The sequence below is a fragment of the Rhinatrema bivittatum genome, chromosome 3 (genome assembly GCF_901001135.1).
Source record: "Rhinatrema bivittatum chromosome 3, aRhiBiv1.1, whole genome shotgun sequence".
Classification (NCBI taxonomy): domain Eukaryota; kingdom Metazoa; phylum Chordata; class Amphibia; order Gymnophiona; family Rhinatrematidae; genus Rhinatrema; species Rhinatrema bivittatum.
The window spans coordinates 472,150,484-472,177,820 of record NC_042617.1 but is presented as its reverse complement, the minus strand read 5'-3'; the positions used below and the strand labels follow the sequence as shown (position 1 = coordinate 472,177,820).

Here is a 27,337-nt window from a genome sequence, read left to right as displayed (position 1 = left end):
AAGGGTAGAGAGGATTTGGGAACTGAGGCGCACTGGTGGTATTCCCCATTTTTTGGAGGATCTGGGCTACTGCTGTCTTCTCCTGCCCTCTATTGCTAGTTAGGATATAGATACGCATTATACACAACCAGGAAGAGACTGCATCCCCAGAGGAACTACTGAAGAGTTTACCTGAGGAGATATGGGAGCCAAGCCAGTGAACAGATAGTACAATATTATTTGGTTCTTTTGGTCACATATATGTAACTGAGGATGTGTTAAGCTTGTAGGGAAGAGAAGCCTTGGTGCTGGTATAGAGGAGAAAGCAGTGATGAGAAATCTTTTCCACATGTTCTAGTGTACTTTAGTGGTGGCCCTGAAAGATTGTACTCCCTGAGCAAGGGTAGCCCAGTTGGTCCTGTGTTAACAGAAAATTGACAAGAGTGTTTCATCATAGAAAGAATGATAGCAGAAGTACCTCCTTGTAGCGATGGCACAAGCAAAAGTAGTGTCTGAATTCATCATAGCATAGAGTAAGCATTAAAGAGTTAGATATACAAAAGGTTTTGTCCAGCTAACTTTTAAGTTTTATTTATATTTTTAGATTGCCTTTCCCAGAGTTAGCTCACAGCAGAGTACAACAGTGTGTATAAAAACACAAGCATAAAATTACAATGTAACCATAAGACAGAATATAGAGTATGCTAATATAAATATATAAACTGTGTATGTATGTATATTTATTTATTTAGATTTATATTCCGCTTTTCGCACTTTTTTCAGTGCTTCAAAGTGGGTTACATTCAGGTACTGTAGGATTTCCCTATCCCCAGAGGGCTTAAAATCTAACTGGCCGATACAGTAAGGAGCGGTAGGAAGAGCTGCGTTAGTGCCGGGTGCACCCTCATTTGCCACTCGCACAGTCCGGCTCACCTACCACTCGATACTGTATTTAAATAGCTTGCAAATGCAAGCCGCGTCCAAGAAGCGTCCGTGAAGCATTAGGCCCGTGCAATCAATTTTACTGTATAGAGCGCTATACAGCGCCTTTACAGTATCCTGGGTGCGCTGGTACCTGTCATTTCATTTGAAATGACAGGTACCAGGAAGTGGATGGTCCTCTCTCCCTCCCTCCCGAAGCAAGGCGCAGGGCGAAAGTTAAAACAAAAGGGAATAAAGAGTGATAAAAGTAAACTTACTGGCGGGAGCCGGTGGGCGCGCATTTGTCGAGGCGGGAGCTGGCGGGCGCGCATTCACCGAGGTGGAGGGAGCCAGCGGCGAAAGCGGCCTCCAACAGCCCCTACCGGCAGTGAATGAATGCATGCCTGTGCAATTGGGGCGCTCAAGGCGTGGCGTCACGATGTTTGGCGTCACAGTGTGTGACGTCGGCGTTCGCTAATGCGCTGCCTTGAGCGCCCAAATTGCATTCATTCACCTTCACCGGCGGGTGCCCCCGCCGGCGGAGGGAGGCGGATGTGCATTCACCCGCCTCCCTCCGCCTTGGTGAATGTGCGCCTGCCGGCTCCCGCCAGTAAGTTTACTTTTATCACACTTTATTCCCTTTTGTTTTAACCCGGCTTCACGCAAGGAACAGAAGTTGCAATTGTTCCTGCTGTTAAGAAACGCGTTTGCAAGAAGAAAGGAAACTTTTTTTTTTTTTTGCAAGACTGGGGCAGAGCTGGGTTGCAGCTCCGGAGAGCCCGGGGGGATTGACCCGTCAATTTGAGAGGACTGGAGCTGCCCCGGAGACCGGCACCCATGGACGCGGCCAGGGCAGGTGAGTGGGGGCTGGGGGAAAGTTTGCCGCCTACCCTTACCCCTGCCTCTAACGCAGGGGTAAGGGTAGGCGGTAAGTTAGAAGGTTAAACGCGCGGGAAAAGTGCAGGATTAAAAAGCAATAATCGGGGCGCGCGTTACTGTATGGGAGGGAATAGCTAATCCGATCGTTTACATCTCATATACATGAGATGTAATAGGAGGAGAAATAGCCTAGTGGTTAGAGCAGTGGACTATGAACCAGGTGACCAAGGTTCAAGTCCCGCTGTTGCTCCTTGTGACCTTGGGCAAGTCACTTTACCCTACATTGCCTCAGGTACAAAAACTTAGATTGTAAGCCCTCTGGGGATAGAGAAATACCTACAGTACCTGAATGTAAACCGGTATGATATCTCAATTGAGATGAATGTCGGTATATAAAAATAATAAATAAACAAATAAATAAATAAATAAATGCCGCGGGCGGAAAGGGTTACCTGTTGAGTTAAAGAGGTGGTAAGGATGGGTTAAAGGGGATAGTGAATAGCCGGTTGGGCTTACGCGGGTTAGAAGCAGGGTAACCGTGGCCGCACTTTACTGTATTGGCCTGTAAGTTTGCACCTGAGGCAATGGAGGGTAAAGTGACTTGCCCAAGGTCACAAGGAATGACAGCAGGACTCGAAACCTGGTCTCCTGGTTTGTAGTCCACTGCTCTAACTAATTAAATGCTAAACATAGAAACATAGAAATGACGGCAGAAGAAGACCAAACGGCCCATCCAGTCTGCCCAGCAAGCTTCACACATTTTTTCTCATACTTATCTGTTTCTCTTAGCTCTTTGGTTCTATTTCCCTTCCACCCCCACCATTGATGTAGAGAGCAGTGATGGAGCTGCATCCAAGTGAAATATCTTGCTTGATTAGTTAGGGGGTAGTAGGGGTAGTAACCGCCGCAATAAGCAAGCTACACCCATGCTTATTTGTTTTACCCAGAATATGTTATTCAGCCCTTATTGGTTGTTTTTCTTCTCCCCTGCCGTTGAAGCAGGGAGCTATGCTGGATATGCGTGAAGTATCAGTTTTTCTTCTCCCCTGCCGTTGAAGCAGGGAGCTATGCTGGATATGCGTGAAGTATCAGTTTTTCTTCTCCCCTGCCGTTAAAGCAGAGAGCTATGCTGGAAATGCATTGAAAGTGAATTATCAGGCTTATTTGGTTTGGGGTAGTAACCGCCGTAACAAGCCAGCTACTCCCCGCTTTGTGAGTGCGAATCCTTTTTTCTTCTCCCCTGCCGTTGAAGCAGAGAGCTAAATAAGAGCTAAATAAGAGGCCCTTAATTATTAAAAGCAGCAAGAAAGGACCAGGTCTTCAACCCTTTTGACACTGGAGGAGGTCACATACATGCAGATAAGTTTATCCCAATATAGGGGATAAAGCTAAGATTGTGACCTTGAGCAAGTCACTTTACACTCTGTTGCCTCAGTTAAAACTTGGGGCCAGATTTATTAAGGCTTTTCTCCCATTTTGTGTCTGTGGGGAAAAACCCTTAGTGAATCAGGTGCTTAAATTGTAACCCCTCTGGCGGATAAGGAAATACCTACAGTACCTGAATTTAATCTGCTTTGAAGTTCCGAAAAGCAGAATATAAAAATCAGATAAATGTGAAAATCATGCCCCGCTCACCAGCAAAACTATCCACAGGTAAGATATTGCTCGCATAAAATTTAGCCCATAAAGAGGAGTAGGGGGTATATCTAGCTAAAATTCATGGGCTAGGGCTGATATTAAGGACTAGCTGGACAAACTTTTTTGGGTAAGTCTGGTCAGGGAATATGCTGTCCTAGATACAGACAGATAATTTCATCCCAGTAAAGTTATACAAGTATATTCAGCAGACTTAACCTGACTAAATTTTGCTGGATATCTGGGTAAACTTACCTGAGGCACCCATTCCCTCCCTCAATATGAACCTCATGATCTTTTAATGATTGAAAAAAGGAAAATCAGGTAGAGTTGGAAGTACTGTATTACACAGGAAAAATGAACTGAGCAGATGAGGGCCTGGCGATCTTTATGCCTTTTAAGTATTTGTGTATTTGTGTCTGTCTAATTTAGAATTAAGATTGTAGAGGAAACGTTACAATATGCGCAAGATACCTAAGAAACAAATTTTATCTTTGTGGTATGGTATATTACTTTTCTGGTTTGCTCACAATGAAGAAGGAAGATAGTAATATAACACTGATTTTGTTGTGTAGTCATACATAAATCCAGGTCAATACATCAACAAAACAAGCAGATTTACACATCACACGTTTATTTAAGGCTTTTATATGCCGATAAACGTTTGCACATCTTATCGGTTTACTTGGAACAGGTAACGTTTACAATTAAAATAATGAACTATAAGGAAATAAATGATCTCGGGTAACATTTATATGTAACATAAGGAAATAAATAATAACGGGTAAACTTTTTCAAAGATAACATATTGTAGTAAAGTTCGTCCACCAAACTTCTCCGTCACAGGCCCATGTGCAGTAACAGATATATATTAATTCTCATCAAAATTTAAAAAATGGCCAAGAATTTCTCCCCGACATTTTATGATTTTTTTTTTTTTAAAACAAAAATAAACCGGTGTGGAAAATGTTTCCAGCTGATTGCTATCAAATAATCTAAGTGCTGTTCATTGTACATGGCAACACTGAGTTCAGTACTAGGCCGTTAATTGGTCTGGAGAAGTAGAGTCTCACAAAGTTGTAGGATCCTGTGCTAAAACTTGAAAGTGTTTTCTTATGTTAAGATGGCATTTTCCATACTTCTCTATTTTTCCTTTATTTTCACTCAGAGAAAAGGAGATTCCTTGTCAGCTTCACAGTTTTTAAGATGTCCATTTTCTCCTCCTCAAAAGGATCTGAGGAAATGTAGTGCTTCAAAAGGAGAGTGTTGGATTTGCAAATTCTAGTCTGTTATCTGGGGTTTTCTTCTGTGTGCTGTTAAACATTCTGATGGGCTGATCAGAAAGCCATAGAAGGGAGCAAGTTGCTCCTTCATAAGCTTCAAATGGCAAGTAGAGTATAACTTGAGAGGGAACAGATGTTTTCTTGGCACATGCCAGGACCCAAGTTTCTTCTGAGGGTGCATAGCCCTGTATTTTAGTGCTATAAGTCCTTGGATCACTTTTCAGACTAGTTGACTTTAGACTGAATTGCTCCTTGAATGTCTTATGGGAGAGTCTCACGGTCTTAGTTTTCCTCAGTTTATTAGTCTTGTTTCTATCTGAAGAGCTGGATTTAATTTGTACAACTTTATTTATGATGCACAGTACTTTGTAACATACACATTAGAAGTAAAGGATGATGATTTTGTTTACAGCAGGTGTATTTTCAGCAGGCCTTGCTCCAGCTGCCTTTGTGCCAAACCCTTATATTATCAGTGCTGCTCCTCCTGGTACTGACCCGTACACTGCAGCAGGGTTAGCTGCAGCAGCAACACTGGCTGGTAAGTTAAGACACATTTATTTGACACCATATCTTTTATTTTCCTCATGTTTAGTAAAAAGAATGCAAGATATTAATTTTTGTTAATCTTGATAATCTGTGCAGAGAGTGATGGAAAATGTGAAAAAAAACAAAAACATTTCCATACTGTTGCAAAACTACAGAAGATTGTTGCATAACATTTTTACACCTGTAGCAGCTGAAATCAACGTAGTTGACACTTTTGGTACGCCTTGCAGTTTGTTGAACGGAGGAATCAGTCTGTTATATTCAGTTTAAATTGTTTAAATTGTTCTCTGTAAAGCCTGTTGCAGTTTTAGCAATCTGTGAACCGAGATGATGTTCCCAACGTATCCCGGTATATAAAAACACCTAAATAAATAAATAAATAAATATTCCAGCTGTCCATATGTAACTGCTGCCCTAATGTGTAGCTAATGGGTTGCAAACCAAAATCTTAAAAAGTAAATCTAAAATTTGTGTGTTAAATTTTGTCATCAAACACCAAACCAGTGTTGAGGAGGAGGCATGTAGAGAGAAGAGGAGAAATGAAGAGTTACAATGACCTTCTACTTAGAAACTGAAATTTAAAAATTAGTTTCTGGGAAAGAAAACAAGATTTGTGACAATATGGTGTATTTTGCCCCCATCTCTTAGGTCCTGCAGTTGTGCCCCCTCAATATTATGGTGTTCCATGGGGGGTGTACCCAGCCAATCTATTTCAGCAACAGGCAGCGGCGGCAGCAGCAAACACCACAGCAAATCAGCAGGCAGCATCACAAGCACAACAAGGACAACAGCAGGTATAGAGCAATGTGCTAGGAGAGAGACTAGATGGCTTGATACGAACTTCAGTTTTACAATTTTGCCTAGCTTTAATGTGACGGTTGTTTAAATAGCAAATGGTGCAACATGGAAAAAAACTAAACACTCATCTAAAGTTTATTTTTTTCATTTATTCTCTTTTCTCACTTTTAACCTCTTCAGTTGATGTGCATTGTTAGTTATGATTCCCATCAGCCTAGTAACATTTGGTTGAGTGGGCATCCCCTGACATTTAATTTCTCTTACTTCCCTTTATCTCTATTTCATTCCATTCCTCCATGCAGCAGCTTTTTATGATTACTGGTACATGGTGTAGTGCCCCTTATAAGTTGCCTTCTGACATTGTAGTGCTTTGTATGCTGATTCATGGGAATCCTGCTCACTGATCCAGCCAACATGATGAACAGGGGCATAAACCTGAGATCAAAGTTTTGTCTTGTCACACTGCCTCTGAAGAAACTTGATGATTTTTTTAAAGGGTTGTCTTAACTTTTTCTTTGATAGTAAAAGAAATATACCTTCATTATAATGAGAAATAAAAACACGTGGTGAGTAACGCATACTACAGACGTTTTGTTTTCAGAAAGAAGAAACTGTGTCATTTTAAAGTTGGTAGTGGAAGTATCTCAACAGAGTCTGCAAAGAAAGTCCTGTTTTGTTTGCAAAGTATTGGTTTTACAGGTGTTGTACTGAAATGGTTTAGTTCCTTCTTACAGAATAGGAAATAGAGGGTTCAAATAGATTCACAGACTTCCATGAGGCTGGTTGTTGCCCTTTGGAATTACTCATGGCTGTGTCCTCTCATCCGGCCTTTTTAATCTTTATCTTGCTCTGTTAGGACAAGTTCTTCAGTTGTTAGGAGTCAAATATGCAGCATGACATACAATTTTATATCCCTTGTAATGGTCATAGTGTACTTCCCAAATAATTTTTTCACACTTGTATGGCGAACATTGAAGCATGGTTATCTTTGAATGGTTTGTCAAGCATACAGAAGACCAATGAGTGGGACAATCTCTGGTTAATATACTAGTAAAGTTATTAGCTTAGGAGGAAATTCAGCTTCTTTTATTATCAGAAATACATAGCTTAGGGGTCTTATTGGACTCCAAATTAACTTTTAAACCACAGCTTTGCCATTTGGCTAAGCTTGTGTTTTACAAATTGAAGAAGTTAAAACCTTTTAAAATCTCTCTTGCCTACTGACATATTTAGAACTGTGTTGTAATCTCTGGAGCTAGGTCACTTATACTACTGTAGTAAAATGTGTGGGTTTGCTTGAGAATCTGTTAAGAGCATTAAAGAGTTCAGTATATGCTGCCACTCACGCATAGAGACCATATAACCCCTATACTGAGAGAAATGCATTGGCTTCCAGTCAAATGGAGATCCAAGTTTAGATTATTGGTAATTGTACATAAACTTGTATATTCTGAACCACGTTTCATTATGGAACAAGCTTGATTGGCATGTGCCCTCTAGGATTTTATGCGCATTAGAAGCAAGGCTTTTGAAAGTGCCTACATTAAAAAATGCTTGCACAGGCACGAACCAGAACATATTCTCATTTGTCTTTGACTTGGAATCTGTTGCCACTTTAAGAGCAGAGCAAGGCAATTAGGAACCATCTTAAGACTGTTTTTTTTAATGTTTGAATGTTTTGATTAACTGTTACTGTACTGCATGTAAATGTTAATTGATTAAGTATTTGTTTTATGTGATTGTGGTTTAAAATGTATTTATGAATTTTATGATTGTGCTATTGTTATCAGCACTGGTCAGAATCATTGCTAGGAAAATGCGGAATATAAGATTTTAAATATTAAAGAGCCCATGAAGTCTAGACTGCAGGAAAAAGGCCAGGACCAAAAACGCTATGAATTGATGCAACACATTCTCTGTGCTCTTAGTTTTAGAATAACAAGTACAGTAGTTCTTTGAATTTTGTTTTAGCACCATGAGGTGGTAAGAATACCTCACCAAAAGTAATTGAGAATTGTGCTTTCCTGTGTTTTAAGAGATTTATTCATAAAGGACTCAGTTTACCCCTGTTGGGGTGTAGAATAATTTTTCCAGTATAGAATTATTCACCAAGTCAAGTGAACAAAAATATTTCTATCCCATGCATCTGAGAAACCAACTAAAACCCACCTGTGGAAAATTTTAGGATGCTCTTACTTGCTAATGTGTAATATGTCATTCCTTTTTGGAAATGCAAAGTAACTGTTCTGAACATCATCAAAATCTGAACAGAGCAGAGGAAGCACATGGAGCTTGCTCATGATGTGCTGTCAGTGCAAATGAAGCACAAAAAGTTTAGAAAAAAAAAAGAAAAAACTTTGCAGTGCTTCAGTCATCACACTGCTCCATTCAAATATACTCTCACTTATGAACCCCTGATCCATAGAAAACAGGATAAACAAGATATTAAAGGGGATAAGCAAAGAAGAATATGTTGAGTGGGAAATCAACTCTAATAGTTCTAATAAACTTCAAATGAAGATTCTGCAGCATTTTTTGAAATAGAGAGCTTTTGTACGAGAAGTCATATAGCCCATAAAAGATTTCGATCAGTTCTTTCACTTCATTTTGTGCTCATTGCCGTTACATCTGCCTTTCACATCAGTTTGGAAAGGAGGCTTTCAGACTCTTTGCCAATGGATTAAGTTGCCTCTCCCTGTTTAGTACATATTTATTCATAGGCTGTGCATAATGCATATACAGTTATTTCCTAGCGTGTAGCAGATGGATTCAGGACCAATGGGTATATAGTGTGTTCTGATAGCAGTTGGAGACGGAGTCAGATTTCAATCTGATGTCAGCACCAGTACATATACCTGTGCACAAAGCTCTGCTCTTCAGTATTTTCCATCTCCATAGCAGTTTGGGACTTTATACACGCTTGCTCAGTGTTTGAGTATTCAAACCAAAGAAGAAAGAAAATGCCAAACAAAGAAGAAATCTTACCTCTCCTGACAAGCCCCGCTCTCCTGCGGTGATACCTAAGGTCCCTCCCCCAGTTGAGATTTCCTGAGGTGATTTCCAAGATCCCTCAGAGGTAGGCTTCGGTCCGGTAGCCGGTTCCCGGCATGAACTTAGCCCCCGGCAACAGGAGCGGCTGAGAGGTAGCGGGTGCAATACTGAGCGCGGTGGTGAAGGTACTTCCCTCTCCCCCTGCATCCGGAGACTGCCCGGAACGAAACAGGGAACCGCCGAGACAAGGTAAGGTAGAAAACCTTTTCTAAGTCTCTGGTCTCCGAGGCTCGGATAGCCGCACAGATCACCTGCCGGCTTCTGTACCATTGGGTTGATCAGCCCAGGCCAAGCTAGACCCCGATCAGATTCGAGGGTCCTCCCACATGGAGACCCTCTTGAGGTGGTCGCCATCTTACTCGTGTGGTTGCCGATGCCATTTCGCCGCTCTGTCCGCCTAACTGAACCGTGCGCACAGGAACGAGCCGGGCGCATAAATTACTTGTGTGCCCAGCGGCGCTCGCATAGGTGCCATACGCACAGCTATGCGCACAACTGTGCCGGACGCACAAGTTAAGGCCGTGAGCACAGCGGTGCGCACATCTCAGTGAGCACGCATCCCGGCCTACATTCACATTTTGGGCACACCCGGAGCACATAGCTAAGCCTCCCAGCGTGCACATTAAACGCACAGACCGGGGTTTCAACGACCTACGGGCACAAAACCATGGCACCACTGGCCAAGAAAACCAAGGCACAAGCCCTCTGCCCAGCCTGCCTCATAAGAGCGGTGGCGCAGCACGAGGAGGCCACGGCTCTGTGTATACAGTGCGAGGAGGCCCTGGGAGAACCTGGACGAGGCCCTCCCCAGCCAGTACAGGAATCCAGATCCACCGATAGTACCCTGGACCTCTCTATCCCCAGCACGACAATCCCCCAAATTGGGGTCCCTGGGGAACGCAGTAGCCTTTAATCTAGACCCAGGATCCTTCTCCTGGGTAGAATTCTTTAAGGGTCTACACACTTTTGTCCACATGCAACCGTGACTGATGGCACAGACACATCCGCCACCAGAGGACCTTTGCCTCCCAGGGCCCTCCAGGCCTTCCAGTGAAGTGCTCCCCCCCCCTTTCCCCCCTCGGCCAAAAGCCTCTCTATAGGGGACACGGACACCTCGGACGAGGATCAAGACCCACTGGAAGAAGGGGAAATACCTCCAGGAACGGAACCTTACCGAACCATGAGGCGTTTCTTCTCCAAAGACAAGATACCAGATCTCGTGGCTCTCAGGTTGAAGGAGCTTGCCATTCCAGGCACAAGTGCCACAGAGGAACCAAAGACGAACCCTCTCCTAGAAGGGCTCTGTCAGGCCTCCTGTCATTTCCCCTTGCTGCAAGCCATACAACAGCTGATCAACTTGGAATGGGATGCCCCAGAGGCCAGTTTCAAAGGAGGGGCGGGCCCTGGAACCCCTATATCCACTGGAACCCTCAGCCAAAGATCTAGTGTTCCCCAAAGTGGACACCATGGTCTATGCGGTCACAAAAGCGCACTACCATCCCAGTTGAGGGAGGAGCGGCACTCAAGGATGCCCAGGACAGACGTCTGGAATCCATCCTTAAACAGTCATTCGACATATCAGCTATGTCACTACAGATTGCTGCCTGCTGTGCCATGGTAACCACGCGCCTGCTTGTCCATGACCAGGAACGCTGTCACGCCTGGTGAAGCACTAGAACCAGCAGTATACTTCCTCTGATCTGGTATACACCTCAGCCAGGGGCGTCTCATCCGTAGTGGCAGCCAGAAGGCAACTCTGGCTCCGAAGTTGGTCAGCCAACGCGACTTCCAAGACGAAACTCACGAGAATGCCCTTTAAAGGAGCCCTCCTGTTTGGAAGCGAACTGGAGAAGTTAGCCGACAAATGGGGCAAATCCCCCCAGTACCTCGGCTACCGGAGGACAAGAACAAAAGAAGCCAGCACCCCTCTCCCCAATTACCTAGGGGCAGAAGATCACAGCGCTTCAGACCCTTCAAGAGTACATACCAAGCCCCTCGCCTCGCAGGCAGGGGCCAGTCCTTTCGGAACAAACACGAGGGGAGCCGGCTCTGGCACAGGCCCAGGCCCTAGCCGCACCCCATAATGAGAATCAGCCGACCCATCCACAGGAAGAAGCCATAGGGGGCAGGCTTGCCCTATTCTACCAAAGATGGGTCGGGATAACAGCGGACAAGTGGGTCCTAACCATCATTCAAGAGGGATAACTATCTGGACTTCCACAACATCCCTCCGGACAAGTTTGTGAAATCTCCTTGCCCGCACCCGCAGTGGAAACCACACTAGCCAAATTGCTCACCCTAAAGGCCAATAACACTGGTGCCCACAAAATACTGGGCACTATTCCATTTATTTTATCGTCCCCAAGAAAGATGGAACATTCCGGCCCTTCTTTTTGTTATGCCTTTTGCCCCGTTATTCCCCCCCCCCCTTACTACTGCTCCTCTCCCGCCTTTGTTTGCTGTATTTCTTTTAGTTCCTTGTAAACGGATATGATGTACCCACGAATGTCGGTATAAAAAAGTTGTTAAATAAATAAATCCTGGACCTCAAGTCGGTCGACCGCTACCTGAGGGTACCACACTTCCGCATGGAAACCTTGTGCTCAGTCATAAGGGTGATACAGCCGGGAGAATTCCTTACATCCCTGGACCTGTCAGAAGCCTTCCTGCACATTCCAGTCCATCACAAGCATCAGCGATTCCTATGCTTCACGATCCTGGACCACCACCACCACCAGTTCCAGGCGCTGCCCTTCGGCCTAGCCACAGCCCCCCCCCCCACCCGCACATTCACCAAAATCATGGTGGTAGGGCGGCGACACTGAGTAAAGAAGGAATCCTCGTACATCCATATCTGGATGATTGGCTGATCAGGGCAAAATCTACAGACAAAAGTCACCAGGCGACCACCAGAGTCAAGACTCTACTGGAGAGCCTCGGGTGGGTCGTCAACACAAATGAGCTGTCTACAGCCCTCCCAATCCCTAGAATACCTGGGAGTCTGGTTCGACACCAAACAAGACAAGGTCGTTCTTCCCCCTACAAGGAGAAGAAAACGGATGAACCAATTGCGAAACCTGCTAGGAGGTCCCCGCCCCAAAATATGGGACTACTTCCAAGTCCTCGACCTCATGACATCAACCCTGGATGTGGTCCTGTGGGCAAGAGCCCTCATGCGACCGCTACAACGCTCCCTACTGTCACGATGGAACCCGATGTCCCAGGACTACTCCGTTCACCTCCAGCTCCCGGAGGAAGTGCGGAACCAGCTCCAATGGTGGCTACAAGAAGATCATCTAAGCAAGGGAGTAAGGCTATCTCCACCAACCTGGGTCTTGCTCACCACGGATGCGAGCCTACGAGGGTGGGGAGCCTACTGCCAGGAACTGACGGCCCAGGGGCAATGGAACAAGGAAGAGTCGGGATGGAACATCAACCGACTGGAAGCCCGGGCGGTCAGACTAGCCTGCCTACTGTTCAGTCACAGACTCCAGGGCAAACCTGTCAGTCATGTCAGACAACGCCACAACAGTTGCCTGCATTAACCGCCAGGGAGGAACCAGAAGCTAACAGGTGTCCCTGGAAATAGATTCCCTTATGGCGTGAGTGGAAGCAAACCTACAAGGGATCTCAGCCGCCCACATCGCGGGAAAAGACAACGTCACTGCAGATTACCTCAGCAGAGAAAGTTTAGACCCAGGGAATTGGAAGCTGTCAACCACAGCCTTCCAGTTGATAGTAAACCGCTGGGGAACCCCAGCAATTGATCTCCTGGCAACCCGGTCCAATGCCCGAGTTCCCAACTTCTTCAGTTGCAAATGAGAACCACAATCCCAAGGAATCGATGCCCTCGTCCAGACCTGGCCACAGGAAGACCTGCTATACGCCTTCCCCCCCCCCGTGGCCACTACTGGGCGGGATCATCCGCAAGATAGAGCACCACAGGGGACTAGTACTTTTAATGGCCCCAGACTGGCCAAGAAGGCCGTGGTACGCAGACATGCGAAGACTCGTGACGGGGAGCCCTCTCCCTCTACCTCCACCCAGGGATCTGCTCCAGCAAGGCCCGATCCTCCACGAAGACCCAACCCTATTCTCTCTTACGGTCTGGCCATTGAGAGGACACGCCTGAAGAAGAGCGGATACTCGAGGGCGGTGATTAACACCTTGCTTTGAGCATGCAAGTTCTCCACATCGCTAACCTACATACAAATATGGAGAATATTCCAAGCCTGGTGCGAAGACCACGACATCCTTCCGTGGACAGCCAAAATTCCCTCGATCCTGGAATTCCTGCAGGACGGCTTACAGAAGGGGTTGTCTCTTATCTCCATCAAGGTTCAGGTGGCCACTTTGGCATGCTTCGGAACCAAAGTGGAAGGCATTAGCCTAACATCTCATCCGGACGTCTCCTGCTTCCTGAGAGGGGTCAAGCAGATCCGTCCACCCTTAAAGTGGCTGGTACCCCTATGAAACCTCAATCTAGTACTAGACTTCCTAACGGAAGCCTCCTTCACACCTATCCGCAGTCTGTCTCTACAACTACTAACCTTGAAGACTGCATTTCTAGTGGCAATATGTTCGGCCCGTCGCATCTCCGAACTTCAAGCACTATTCTGTCGGCAACCCTTTCTCTGGTTCACACCGGGATCCATACAGCTACGCACTGCCCCTCCTTCCTTCCAAAGGTGGTTTCTTACTTCCATCTAAACCAAACCATCTCACTGCCATCTCCAGATGAGCACAAGGGCTCGAAAGAATCTCGCCGTCTTTGCCACCTTAACATCGGCAGACTCCTGGCCCGATACCTGGAAAGATCAGAACCCGTACAAAAGACTGACCACCTATTCGTCCTTCACAGCGGGAAGAAGCAAAGAGAAGCGGCCTCGCGGGCAACCATAGCCCGCTGGATCAAAGAAGTAATCGAGGCAGGCAAGCCTCCACCGCTACAAGTCAATGCCCATTCCACTAGAGCCCAGGCAATGTCCTGGGCAGAAACCAGGATGCTGTCGCCCACCGAGATCTGTCGGGTGGCAACATGGTCCTCCATTCACACCCTCTCCAGGTTCTACCGCCTTGATATTCAGGCTCGGGAGGACACAGCATTTGCAAGGGCAGTACTAAGTGGGCCACGGGCAGCCTCCCACACGGTTCGGGAGTAGCTTTTGTACATTCCATTGATCCTGAATCCATCTGCTACACGCTAGGAAATGGAGAAATTACTTACCTGATAATTTCGTTTTCCTTAGTGTAGACAGATGGATTCAGTATCCCGCCCACGGCTGCCGCTATGCACGAAAACCTCGGGAGTCAAGACCCGAGAGCAAGACAAACACGGGTAAGCCACGCTTCCCTTCAGCTAGAACACCCATAGTTACCGGGTGTCAGCGTTTCTCGGTTGAGGGCACTGGCGGTCTCCAGCTATAGTCTGTCAACCAGTTCAAGTTGATTACATTTCTCAAGTTATTCAAGTTAAAGTTACCAAGTTAATCAAATTATCCAGACATACATATATCCATGATTGCTTTGCGAGGAGAATACTAAAGAGCAGAACTTCCTGCACGGGTATATGTACTGGTGCTGACGTCATATTGAAAACTGACTCAGTCTCCCACTGCTATCAGGAGCACACTATACCCATTGGTCCTGAATCCATCTGTCTACACTAAGGAAAACAAAATTATCAGGTAAGTAATTTCTCCATTAACATAGAAACATAGAAATGACGGCAGAGAAAGACCAGTTGGCCCATCTAGTCTGCCCAACAAGCTCCCACACATTTTCCCATACTTATCTGTTTCATCAACCACCAAGTACAGGGCCCTTGTTGGTAACTGTTTGTTTCAAATTTCCTGCCAGAGAGTAATGTTGGAGTTGTATCAAAGGTGAGCATAAGGCTTAATGGTTGAGGGTAGTAACCTCCGCATCAAGCAAGTTACCCCGATGCTTGTTTACCCAGACTGCACATATCCATGTAAATCCTGTTTTCCACATTTCCCCCTGCCATTGAAGCAGAGAGCAACGCTGTATATGCATTCAGAGTGGTGTATCAGGCTTAATTGGTTTAGGGTAGTAACTGCTATAATAAGCAAGCTACCCCCACACTTATTTGTTTACCCAGATTGTGAGGTTCAGTCCTTGTTGGTTGTTATCTGAATGCATATCCTATTTTCCACATTTCCCCTTGCCATTGAAGCAGAGAGCAATGTTGGAGTTACATTAACCGTGCAAAGGCTTATTGAGTAAGGGTAGTAATTACCAGATAGTAGCCTCCTCTCCAGTAATCCACCCCCATGGCTCTTCTCTTCATTCCCATCCTCTAGCCTTTATGGATCCACAGTGTTTATCCCATGCCCCTTTGAAATTCTTCACAGTTTGTCTTCACCTCTTCCTCCGGAAGGGCATTCCAGGCATCCACCACCCTCTCCGTGAAGAAATACTTCCTGATAATGGCTCTGAGTCTTCCTCCCTGGAGCTTCAAATAGTGACCCCTAGTTCTACTGATTTTTTTCCAACGTAAAAGGTTGTTGTTGATCATGGATCATAAAAACCTTTCAAGTATCTGAAAGTCTGTATCGTATCACCCTTGCTTCTCCTCTCCTCCAGGGTGTACATATTTAGGTTCTTAAATCTCTCCTCATAAGTCATTTTATGAAGTCCATCCACCTTTTAGGTCGCCCTTCTCTGGTCCACCTCCATCCTGTCTCTGTCCCTTTGGAGATACGGCTCCAGAATTGAACTCAGTAATCCAGGTGAGGCCTCACCAAGGCCCTATACAAGAGGATCATCACTTCCTTTCTCTTACTCGTTATTCCTCTCTCTATGCAGCCCAGCATTCGTCTGGCTTTAGCTATCGCCTTGTCACATTGTTTCGCTGACTTCAGATCATTAGACACTATCCCCCCAAGGTCTCTCTCCTGCTCCGTACACAACAGCTCTTCACCCCCCATCAAATACAGTTCTTGGATTTCCACTCCCCATATGCATGACTCTGCACTTCTTAGCATTGAATCTCAGCTGTCATATCTTAGACCACTCTTCCAGCTTCCTTAAATCCCATCTCATTCTCTCCACTCCTTCCGGCATGTCCACTCTGTTTGCAGATCTTAGTATCATTCACAAAAAGACAAACCTTACCTTCTATCCCGTCTGCAATGTCGCTCACAAAAAGATATTGAACAGGACCGGTCACAACATCAATCCTTGCAGCACTCCGCTTAACACCCGCTCTCTCTTCAGAGTAAGTTCCATTACCATCACACATTGTCTTCTGTCCGTCAACCAGTTTGCAATCCAGGCCACCACCTCAGCACTCACTCCTAAGCTTCTCATTTTATTCATAAGCCTCCTGTGCGGGACATCATGGTAAGATCTTCTGCTACAGCAATTGAAGCATGCGGAATGGCCTGGCTGAGGGCCAGCAGCATACATGAGAGCATTCATTAAAAGTTGGCTGCTATCCTGTGCTTGAAGAGCAAGGTCAGAAAAATTATTGCCCAGATCAAGGAGTAGCATGTGGCCATTCAGTCCTTACAATAAGAGCTAACCAGTCTTCTTCCTTCTAGCATCCTTATTTTATTTATAAGCGTTCCTTCTTCCAGAGACTCCCCTTCTGCCAATTCCAGTGGTTTGCACCCCCCACCTGTGCTTCTGCTGCAGTAGCAGCTTCCAGCTCAAGAACATCCACATGAGAGATGCTAACCTAAAGCACTATAGCAGGCCAGCCTAAGTCCGGTCTAACTTTTTTGACAAGCTCCAGCCATCAGACCTCTACCTCTCTGGTAGACAGATTCAGCTGTTCCTCGAAGATCATCAAGGACGGTGGAGTTTAGATACCATTTGTGCTTCTCTCATGTCACTACACTGCATCAGTGTTTAGCCTTCAATCCGGATCTGTCTCATTCGACCCAGCTCCATCTCAAGGGAGTCTATAAATCAGCGGATGATATAACCTGTCCCTTCCAAAGACCATATCAAATGATTCTACTCCCTATTTCCTTATCCCTGAGAAGTTAGGGGATTGAACCCCGCATTCTCTTTGGGAATATCTCAGGTTTGTGGTTAATTCCTTTCACTACCAATACAAGGTGTTTCTATTTGGGCTCTCGGGAGTCTTGATGGTCTTCACAAATGCCTAGTGGTAGCAGTGGCACAACTACATTGCAAAGAGATTTATCTTTCCTTACTTTGATGACTAACTGGTGATAGGATCTTCCCAAAGAACAATATTGGACTCCTTGCAGAAGACTGTCCAGCTTACGAAGGTTCATAATTTTTGCAAGTCGAACTTCCCCAGAGAATCAAGTTAATCCAGGGAGTGAATTGGAGGAGAAGGCATTCCTTCTATCAGATTGGGGTATCCTATCCTTGAATACTGGTTCAGAACTTAACTACAGTGAGATCAAGTCCCATCCCGAGCAATCCTAATTATCCTCTGGCACATGGTGGTGGCATCATAAATTGAATTCCGTACCACCCTGTATGGAACGTAGGCGTCTTCGTGGACATGCACCTGAACCTAAAAAAACATATTTCCTCTGTCATTAAAGGAGGTTTCTATAAACTTAATGTCATAAAGAAGCTCAAGTCCCTTCTCCACACACAAGACCTCAAAACAGTCATCCATGCCACTTTAACCTCCAAGTTTGATTACTGCAACTCCTTGTACCTGGGCCTTCCTCTCTCTAACATCAAACCTCTCCAGATTTTACAAAATGCAATGGCAAGGATGATAAGCAATGTTCGTAAATCAGACCATATAACCCCCATCCTCAAGGACCTACACTGGCTCCCCATCACATACCGCATTCTGTTCAAAACGCCATCCACAACCATAACTCCTTGTGGCTCAGTGAACCCTTACAACTTACTCATTCTTCCCGCCCCTCCAGAGCAAACCACAAATACACCTTACAAGTCCCCCCACTTAAAAAGGCTCGTCTGACAGCCACCAGGGACCGCGCCCTGTCGATTGCTGGCCCCATGCACTGGAACACTCTACCCCTTATCCTTCGTTTGGAGCCATGCCCTCTTAAGTTCAGAAAAATGCTAAAAACCTGGCTCTTTCACCAGGCTTTCCCTGATTAATTTTCCTCGTTTGACTACTATACACCTCCCCGGCACCTCTTACTCCTCCCGTCGCTCCATGACACCTCTCAATTGCTCTCTGATGACTCTATGTAGCCACATACTACTGCTTGTATATTTGTAGATATGTTTTACATTTTGCATACTGTATTCTCTTTAGTTTTCATTTTTCATTTTGCTAAATTTCGCCTCTCTGCTTCCTTTCGTATTTATCAGTTGCCCCGTTCCCCCTTTCCCTGTTTATTGTAATTTTCCACCTTTTTTACGTTAAAATGTAAACCGATATGATGTGTATTTTAATGTCGGTATAGAAAAGCTGATAAATAAATAAATAAATCATATGCTGTGATCATGATGTGCCTCGATGTAAGGGTTCTCCAGTGGGGGCTGCCCACTGGGATCAGCTGCTCTAGTCCTTGTTGCACTCTGTGAAGGCTATTGCAGACATGAAAACATATTTTTGGGGACTAGATCCATAAGTCCTAGAGACTGGTGTTCCTCTTTGAGTTCTGCTGCATCGGATAATGCTGAAAATGGATGCATCCACAAGGAGATATATGGTACATATATGGGTTCCTTCTGAATTTAGGGGATCTGGTCAGCAACAGAATGCTTTAATTTTTTTTCCCCCCAGATCAATCTTTTAGCTACAAGCTGTTTGCCATTGGTTGAGACTGTTCTCACATCTCCTTCAGGGAAGGAATTCTGATCCAGATCAACAAGCAAGTGGCAGTGCTTTATGTAAACAAGTTAAGTAGCAGAGGGTCCTGGACACTCTGCCAGGAAACTGTAAATTTGGGAAGAAGATCACAATCACAGAGCATTTCAACAAGCAACTTATCTTCCCGGAGTTTCCAACATGCTGGAGTATCATCTCATCAGGGTTTTTCAACCCCCATAAGTGGTCTCTGCTTCAGGGTGTGTGACAGTGACCTCTGGGGTTACCCATCAGTTGACCAGTTCACGTCAGAAGATAACAGGAAACTTGACAGTTTGCTCCATTCTTCAAAGCAAGTTCAAATCTGCTCCCGGACACCTTTCTGATCAAATAAATATATAAATAAAGTGGGATGGAGATCTGCTGTGCCTTTCCTCTGCTTCAGTTGGTGGCAAAAACAGTGCAGAAAGTACTCAAAGACCAGGTGCATCTATCTCAATCACTCCAGCTTGGCCCGGACAAATGTGTTTCTCTTACCTTGTTAGATTATCCACCAATCCTTCAGGGATCCTATCCACCTCTACTAACTCAGGAGGAGGGTCAGCTGTGTCATCCGAACCTCCCCACCCTCAACTTGATGGCATGGATGTTGAGCAGTCAGTAGTTTCATCATCATTACTGTCTAAGGAAGTTGAAGACATTATGATTTCGGCCTGGAATTAGTCTACCAGAAGAGTGTACAGTTTCAAATGGAAGCATTTTTCCTCTTGAAAACAGGGAGGCTCCTTGAACCAAATCTCCTGTGCTCTGTAAGATCTACTTAAGTACTTGTTCTCCCTCTCCTTTTCGGGCCTCAGTATACTATCTGTCAGAGTGCATCTCTGTGCCATTGTGGCTTACCACCCTCAGGTGGATGGAAAGCCAACCTCCATCCATTCATCCTTGAGTATTGAAGGTCACGAAGGGTTTGTGGCATTTGAGATCGTAGGTTACAAAGCACTAGGTGCCATAGGATTGCAATATCATCTTGGCATAACTGAGGAAGACTTCCCTACAAGCTATTGGAGTGTGCTTCCTTAAAGTATCTTACCTGGCAATTGGTATTTCTAGTCAACGCTTTGGCTAGAGGAGTCAGCAAGTTGCAAGCATTGGTTCATTAATCTACCATTTTTTTTTGTTTTTCCATTACAGGGTGGTACTCCGCACTCACATCAAGCTTCTACTAAAAGTGATTTTGGCATTTCATTTGAGCCAAGACATTGTTTTGCCCACTTTCTTTCCAAGACCTTGTGAAGACAAAGAGGAGAAGGCCCTTCATTCACTGGACTGTAAAAGGTTTTTGACCTATTAGTGTGATTGAGTTTTCATTAGCTATCAGGCTTCTCAACTTTTCATCTCTTACAACCCTAACAAATTGGGAATAGCTGTTGCTAAGCGCACATTGTCCAGCTGACTGGAAAACTGTATCGCACATTGCTATTCTCTGGCTGGCCTCAGATCACAGACTCTATCAAGTCTCATCAAGTAAAAGCCATGGCTTCTAAAATAGCTTATTTAAGAGCCGTGTCCATTGACATCTGCAAAGCTGCAACGTGATCACAGCTTCACATCCCATTACTGTCTGGACAGTCTATCAAGAGGTGACAGTAACTTTGGGCAAGCTGTTTTGCAGAGTTTGGCTCACCCAGTAATTAGTGGGGTCCAGGTTGCTTTTCAATAAGTCCACCGCCATATCTCTCACCTTGGGACTCCTCATGTGCCATGGCTAATTCAGCCCTGCTTGTAAATGGAGAAAGCAGGATTAATTAGCCATGCTTAATACTGGCCCACTTCCCTGGAAAGTAGACTAAAACTAAGCTCTACAGTTGACTGAGTGGCTTACCAGGCAGTGTGCTTCAATTCCTGTGCATGACCGGAGGTATAAAAACAAAAAAAAAAATCTACTGAGCTAAAAAGAGAGAGCGCTGTTCGGTGCTGTTGGATGACTTCACCCATGTGTTTGGCTAACTTATCTTGCTGTCTATGGAGAGCTCCATTTATGGTAAGCAAACTTGATTTCTTAGGTTAAGGGTGGATCCCAACCTTTCCAGGTTTCGATCCAGTCATTAATTTTTTTTTTTCAAGAGGAAAACTAATAGTTGGTCATAATGTAAACATTTCTTAACTCGATTCGCTGATACTAGAATCGAGCACTAAGACCTTACTCGACCCTTGAGCCGCGCGGGCTAGTCCCGCCCCACCTCAGACATCAACTGGAGGTGTCTGTTCAAGTGCTCTGCAGCGACGCCCCTTTGTTCGCCCCTTCGTGCGCACCTGATAACCTACTCGACATAAACTAGCTATTCTTTTTTTCTATTTCAGCATTGATATCCATACTTCACTGGACCAGTCATGAATATTCCAACAATTACAGGGAATGGAAGATATGGACCATTACATACCAAACACATACCAAGGAAACGACAACTAACCCCAGTCTCAACGCAAGATATATTAAAACATTCATTGTTTCTTCTAACATCATTTACCATTTTACTTATTAATACACAATCCATCAGAAAGAAAACACCTATCATTTATGACCTAATAACAGAAACACTACCAGATATTATACTTATAACAAACTTGGCTATATGAGCATGACACAGTAATATTAAACAATCTCTACCCAGAAGGTTATACTCCTACATCTCAACCACAACCAAACCGTAGAGGGAGGTGGATTACTAGCCATTATTAAAACGACATTAGCCCCATTTAAGAAAAACTTAACTAAAAACGATTCACCAATAGAAATCCTTTTAATTTCAACAAGCATTCTAAACATATGCCTCGTATATAGTCCACCGGGCATATTATCATCGTAACCTTCTTCTTTTCTCGAGACTGTAGTAACATTACCATGTGATTTAGCAAACACAATAATCGCCAGTGATTTTATTATACATTTTAATAAACAATCAACAACCTATAGTAACAGATCTGATAGATGCTTTAAACGGTCTTAGTTTGACAGCATTAATAAACAAACCCACTCATAAAAAAGGAAATATACTAGACCAAATTTGTTTTAACCAAGAGAATTTCGACTTAACTTCTGAAATCACACCTGTTCCATGGTCTGACCACTTCTTAATAAAAGCTCCAGGAAAGAAAATAACAGAGGTATACAATAGAAGCAATGAACAACAGAGTCACAATTTACATCCAATGCGAAAGAAAATTAACACATTTATTTATGGAAACAATTTCCTTACTAAATGAGAATCCACACTCAGACATAACCGAAATGCTAACTTACTGGAACGAAACTATCATATATAGCATTGATACTTTAGCACCACTAAAATATAAAAAGAGTACAAAACCCTCATCTATATGGTACACCGATGCCTTAAGAATAATAAAACGCAAACTTTGTAAACTAGAATGTCGCTGGCATAAAAACCCACTACCAGCACGCAAACATGAATATTTTACTTGCCTGCAAAACTACAAAAAAGAAATCATAAAAGCTAAAAAAAAAAAATAAAAATGTATGCATCCAAAATTCAAACTGCTAATGGAAACCCAAAGATTCTATTCAACATTGTAAAAAGTTTAACAACCCCCAATAATCTTCATAACAATATAACAAATGATTTATGTAACACTATTGCTAATCACTTTGAAAAGAAAATAGAAAACATATCAGAAGAATTTTCTACACTACCAATACCCACATCTACTTTGTCTCAAGTAGTATATTCACTTTCTGAATTTCATACAATCAATATTGATACGATAATAAACATTCTTTCCAAATCAAAGCCATCCAATAGTCCTTTCAATCCTTGTCCCGGTTACTTATTAAAAAAATACAAAAACACATATTGCTCATTCTATTTCAAACATAAGTCAATGCATCATTAATTCAAGGTATCTTCCCAAAATCTCTTAAAACATCTATCTTACCAATACCTAAGAACAAAAATATAGACCCATTAGATGTTTCAAACTATCGACAGATTGCTACTCTCCCATCCATAGCAAAAATGATTGAATCTGACGTATTACGTCAACTCTGATTACATTGAAGACAACAATATATTTCACTCTAATCAACATGGATTCAGGAAAGGACATAGTACAGAAACTACTTATTTCTTCATTTGATACAATCATCAGAGGCTTTGACTCCAACAAGGACTACATCATGATATTCCTTGATATTTCAGCAGTATTAGACACTCTAAACCATGCAATCCTATTATCCAACCTTAAGCAAATAGGTATAACAGGCACTTTTTAAGATGGATTGAATCATTTATATCTGAATGACCCCCAAAGAATCACGATGGGAAACTTTAAATCTGATTGGTACACAACAAAATTGGGTATACCACAAGGATCAGCGCTCTCAGCTCTCCTCTTTAACATTTATCTACTTCCGTTATGCCATCTTCTATCTGGCTTAAATCTTTCTTTCAAAAATGCGGATGACATTCAATTCTTAGTCCCATATATTAACTCTTGGAAGCAAACTTTCCCATTATTGCATCTCTACCTAATGTCAATAAAAATCTGGATGTCACATAACAGATTAAAACTCAATACATCAAAAACAGAATTAATCTTCCTATCTTCTGTCCCAGATTCAATTTTTCAACCTCCGAAAAATTTCATATTCAGTGACCACACAATCGAAATAAAAGCCCATGCAAAAGATTTAGGTGTTACCATAGATTCTAAACTATCTGACATCCAGTATATCAACATTAGTGAAAAACTAATTTTTCAAACTCCATATGCTAAAAAAAATTAAAATCACTACTTTTTCCAACTGATTTTCGATCAATAGTTCAGGCATTAATCCTGATGAGCTTAGACTACTATAATGCATTATATTTAGGTCTTCCCAATATTACAATACATCCGCTACAACTTGTTCAAAATTTTGCAGCACGTACTCTATATAATTTATCACGCAAAGACCATATAACTCCAACACTACAACAACTTCATTGGCTTCCCATCCATTATCGAATTTCCTATAAAATCTTGACAATAATACACAATCTACTATATATTCACAATTCTGAATGGCTTTGTTCTCTTCTCAGGATTTACAAACCAACTAGACAACTAAGATCAATGGATAAATGTATTCTTGAGGTTCCAACAGTAAAGATGGCAAGACTTGATATGACGCGTGAACGAGCGTTTTCAGTTGCAGGTCCACGACTTTGGAACTCTATTCCGGAAGAAATTAATTAACTCAAAATATAAAGGAATTCAAAAAACAATTGAAAACATATGTTTACTGAAGCTTATACCACCACTTAATTGATTATTATACACATAGAATGAAGATTTAAAATTGTATGTCACTGTTTACTTTTGCCGTTCAAATAAGAATGAAGGACTAGTATTTTTAATTATGTATGTTTTTATCATTGTAAACCGCTCAGATGGTCATCCCCTGACTATTTTGCGGTATATAAAAAACTTTTAAATAAAATACATATACTGTATATTTGTATGCTCACATGAAAGCACAAATAGGCATTAAAGTTTGCAGCTGTTCAGTTCCTCAAAGCAGCTTTCTCTTTCCTATTGCAGGAGTTCTCCCACACACTAATATAAACCATACATCCATCTTTCATTGGCCAAACGGATAGGAATTTGCAGCACATATAACTCCATATAATAGCTGATTTTTCAAATCTTATATCTTATTGTCTTTTGACAGTGTTCAAATGGTTATTGTGCATTGACTGTGTGGTAATAGCTATGGTTTTCATGTCATGCATCTCGTATGACTGCCATCACTGCCTAGCAGAACTTCAAGATGGTAGCAGCAGGATCATCTTGGCTGATTGTTGAAGACCAAGGTTGCCCCATTTCCTGTGGGAATTACCATTGAGAGTTCCTGTGCCTGTAAAGTATATTTTGTTTGAAGTGAACATAGATTAGTATAATGGATTGATGTGTGTAAAGAGCTGATGTATCCTATCTGTGCATAGGAGTAATATCCTAGGTTTATGATTCAGATTCCTACAGTATTTGCAAGTTACACATTTAGAATAATTGAGTGTTTTCCGTGTTATATTTTACAAGTTGAAACTAAAGAGACTGGTACACTTTCTCATTTGGATGAGCAGTCGTAGCAACCTACTTACTGGCTACCAGGTTGATAGGGTGACAGGGTGAATAGGGGCAACAGTGGCAATTACTATTGGAATGCTTTGTGAACTTGTCTCTTTTAGCTGCACTGTGTACGTTCATGGCTGTTTACAGATGTGTGTACAAGTGTGAAATCATGTGCCTTTTGTATATTAGTGCCGTGGCAGCATGTGCCCTGTGAGTGCTTGTCAGAATAGCCGATTTCTTGCTTGTTATACTAGTGACTATTGTACCATGCATTCTAAATATATACAGTAGTAATTTGGGATAGTCATCTTTTCCTTATTCTTTTGGGAATAGAGGTTTTATTCAGCCATTGTTATACTGCAGATGATAGTCGATGGGTTGTTATATTTGATTTCCTTTTCGGTTAAGGACCTTTCTTGATAACTGTTTTATAGCCTTTACCACTCCCACTGTCAGCTTTCTCCTCTCTTCTTTCAGTGTCAAGACAAAAACAGCTTCTTATATTATCCAAAAGGATTTTTAGAGTGGGATGCACTTGGTGATGGTTCCTTTTAGTTCTGCTAAACAATATGCTCCTGTTGCAGCTACTGAAGAGAAAGGAGCAGGAGGCAGAGGAAAGAGAGAGCAGTCCCCAAGTTTCATCCCTCTTCCATGTAGTAGGTCAGAGGAAGAAAACCTGCAACATGATTGTTTGATAGAGACAGGAGCAAAGCGGCTACATTTAAATGTTTACTTTTTGAATTTCTGGTATCTGTTTTATAAGTACGAGCTGTATTGTGCACTGAGATATATAGAGAGAGGTATAGAGATGTGAATAATGAGCTTTAAGGTCCAGGTGAAGTGAAAGGAAGGTTATGAATGTGTCTGAGTGAATGGAAGTGGAAGAATGCTTATGTGAAGATAATGATACTTAAAAACATTGAAGGTGTCAACTAAGTCCTCCTCACACTACATGTTGTGAAAGGATATTGTAGGTGATAAGTAAAGATCAATCCATTTTGGCAAAGTGACTATCAAGATTTTCTGAGGGGTGAGCAGTAATTTCTTTAAAAATGAATTTGATGTCAGACTAGATAGCTGTTATTTCTAAATAGTAATAAGGGGAGTGGGGGTTCAGATTTTTTTTTTTCTGATGGCATATGATAAAGTAAAATTGCATTGACTGTTCTAGGTAGATTCCCTAATTTTTTCATGAGAAAAATGTTCATATCTTTTCAGTTACCTATAATGGGAATTGTGTAGCCACAATGGTGCTCCTGGTCAGAAATATTTCAGCATGTGACGGGAGTAAATATTTTTGTTAGGGTTTTAGAAGGTAAATAAAAGGTATGAAATGTGTGTGGGTGAATAACTCTTTGAATGCAGATCCATAGCTAGAGTGGCAGGTGACTCCTACAAGCCTCAAATCTCTTTGAGCCGTGATGAATATCTTTCTGACTTCCACATATTTTTTATTTATTTATTTGTGTTTTTCTATACCGGCATTCACGGGAGTTCGTATCGTGTCGGTTTACATAAAACAAGGGGTGATCAATACATTATAATGTACATAACTAAAACATAAGAGTATACATTACAGGAGTATAACAAGTGCACGGAAGAAAAAGTTACAATAAAACAGGGGTTATTCTAACTGGGATTAGAGTTAAAGGAAAGATAAAAAGTTTAACAAGAAGTAAAACATTGTAGTGATTGATTGGTAGTGTCTGATTCAGTTTAGAAGAGAATGTTCTATTAAATAAATGTTCTATTAAATAAATATTCTATTTGATAGAAAATGTTCAGTATTGCTGCATTTGATTTTGCTGCAATTGATGGAAGTGAATCCTTAAGGGTCTGGAAATGCTTTCATGAACAGCCATGTTTTCAGTCTCTTTCTGAAGGTTAGGAGACATGGTTCCTGTCTTAATTCTAAGGGGATTGAGTTCCATAGTGGGGGATATTTGGAACATATATGTTCCAAATATCCCCTCTTATGACATCTGTTTGGCAGAACCCAACTAGCCTGAGATTTGTATTCAAGATATCAGGAACTCAGTGAATTGGTCCCATATTTGTATGCAGTGTATTTGCTGGGATCAGTTTATTTTGTATTGAGGGTGCCTGCTGTACCAGATGACCGAACTGCATTCAGCCCTTCAGTTATACATACATCTGTGAATTTCATCACAGCTTTTTTGAATAGATAATGAGCCTAATTGGCCCTTTTGAAAATTTTACTAGGGCTGAGAACCTAAATTTATTCTAGTTTCACTAGGCTACAGGGGTGGAGTTAAGGAGGGGAAACCGGTTCTTAACACTATTTTTCAGCATAAGGTACCTCACTTCAGAACCTAAATATAGGCAAATGGATATCGGGTCTAAATTT

The 27,337-nt window shown here is 42.8% G+C and overlaps 1 protein-coding gene across 7 annotated transcripts in view; it reads left to right on the top strand.

The window, feature by feature from the left end:
* PUM2 (pumilio RNA binding family member 2) overlaps positions 1-27,337 on the top strand; it is a 427,826-nt gene that overhangs the window by 186,031 nt on the left and 214,458 nt on the right. For 5 of the 7 annotated variants that reach the window (XM_029595976.1, XM_029595973.1, XM_029595975.1 and 2 more), the window contains 2 exons: positions 5,110-5,235; positions 5,892-6,037. In XM_029595976.1, coding sequence (XP_029451836.1) covers positions 5,110-5,235; positions 5,892-6,037 — 272 coding nt within the window. The remainder of the gene's footprint in view (positions 1-5,109; positions 5,236-5,891; positions 6,038-27,337) is intronic. The other 2 variants (XM_029595977.1, XM_029595971.1) reach the window with 1 other exon arrangement.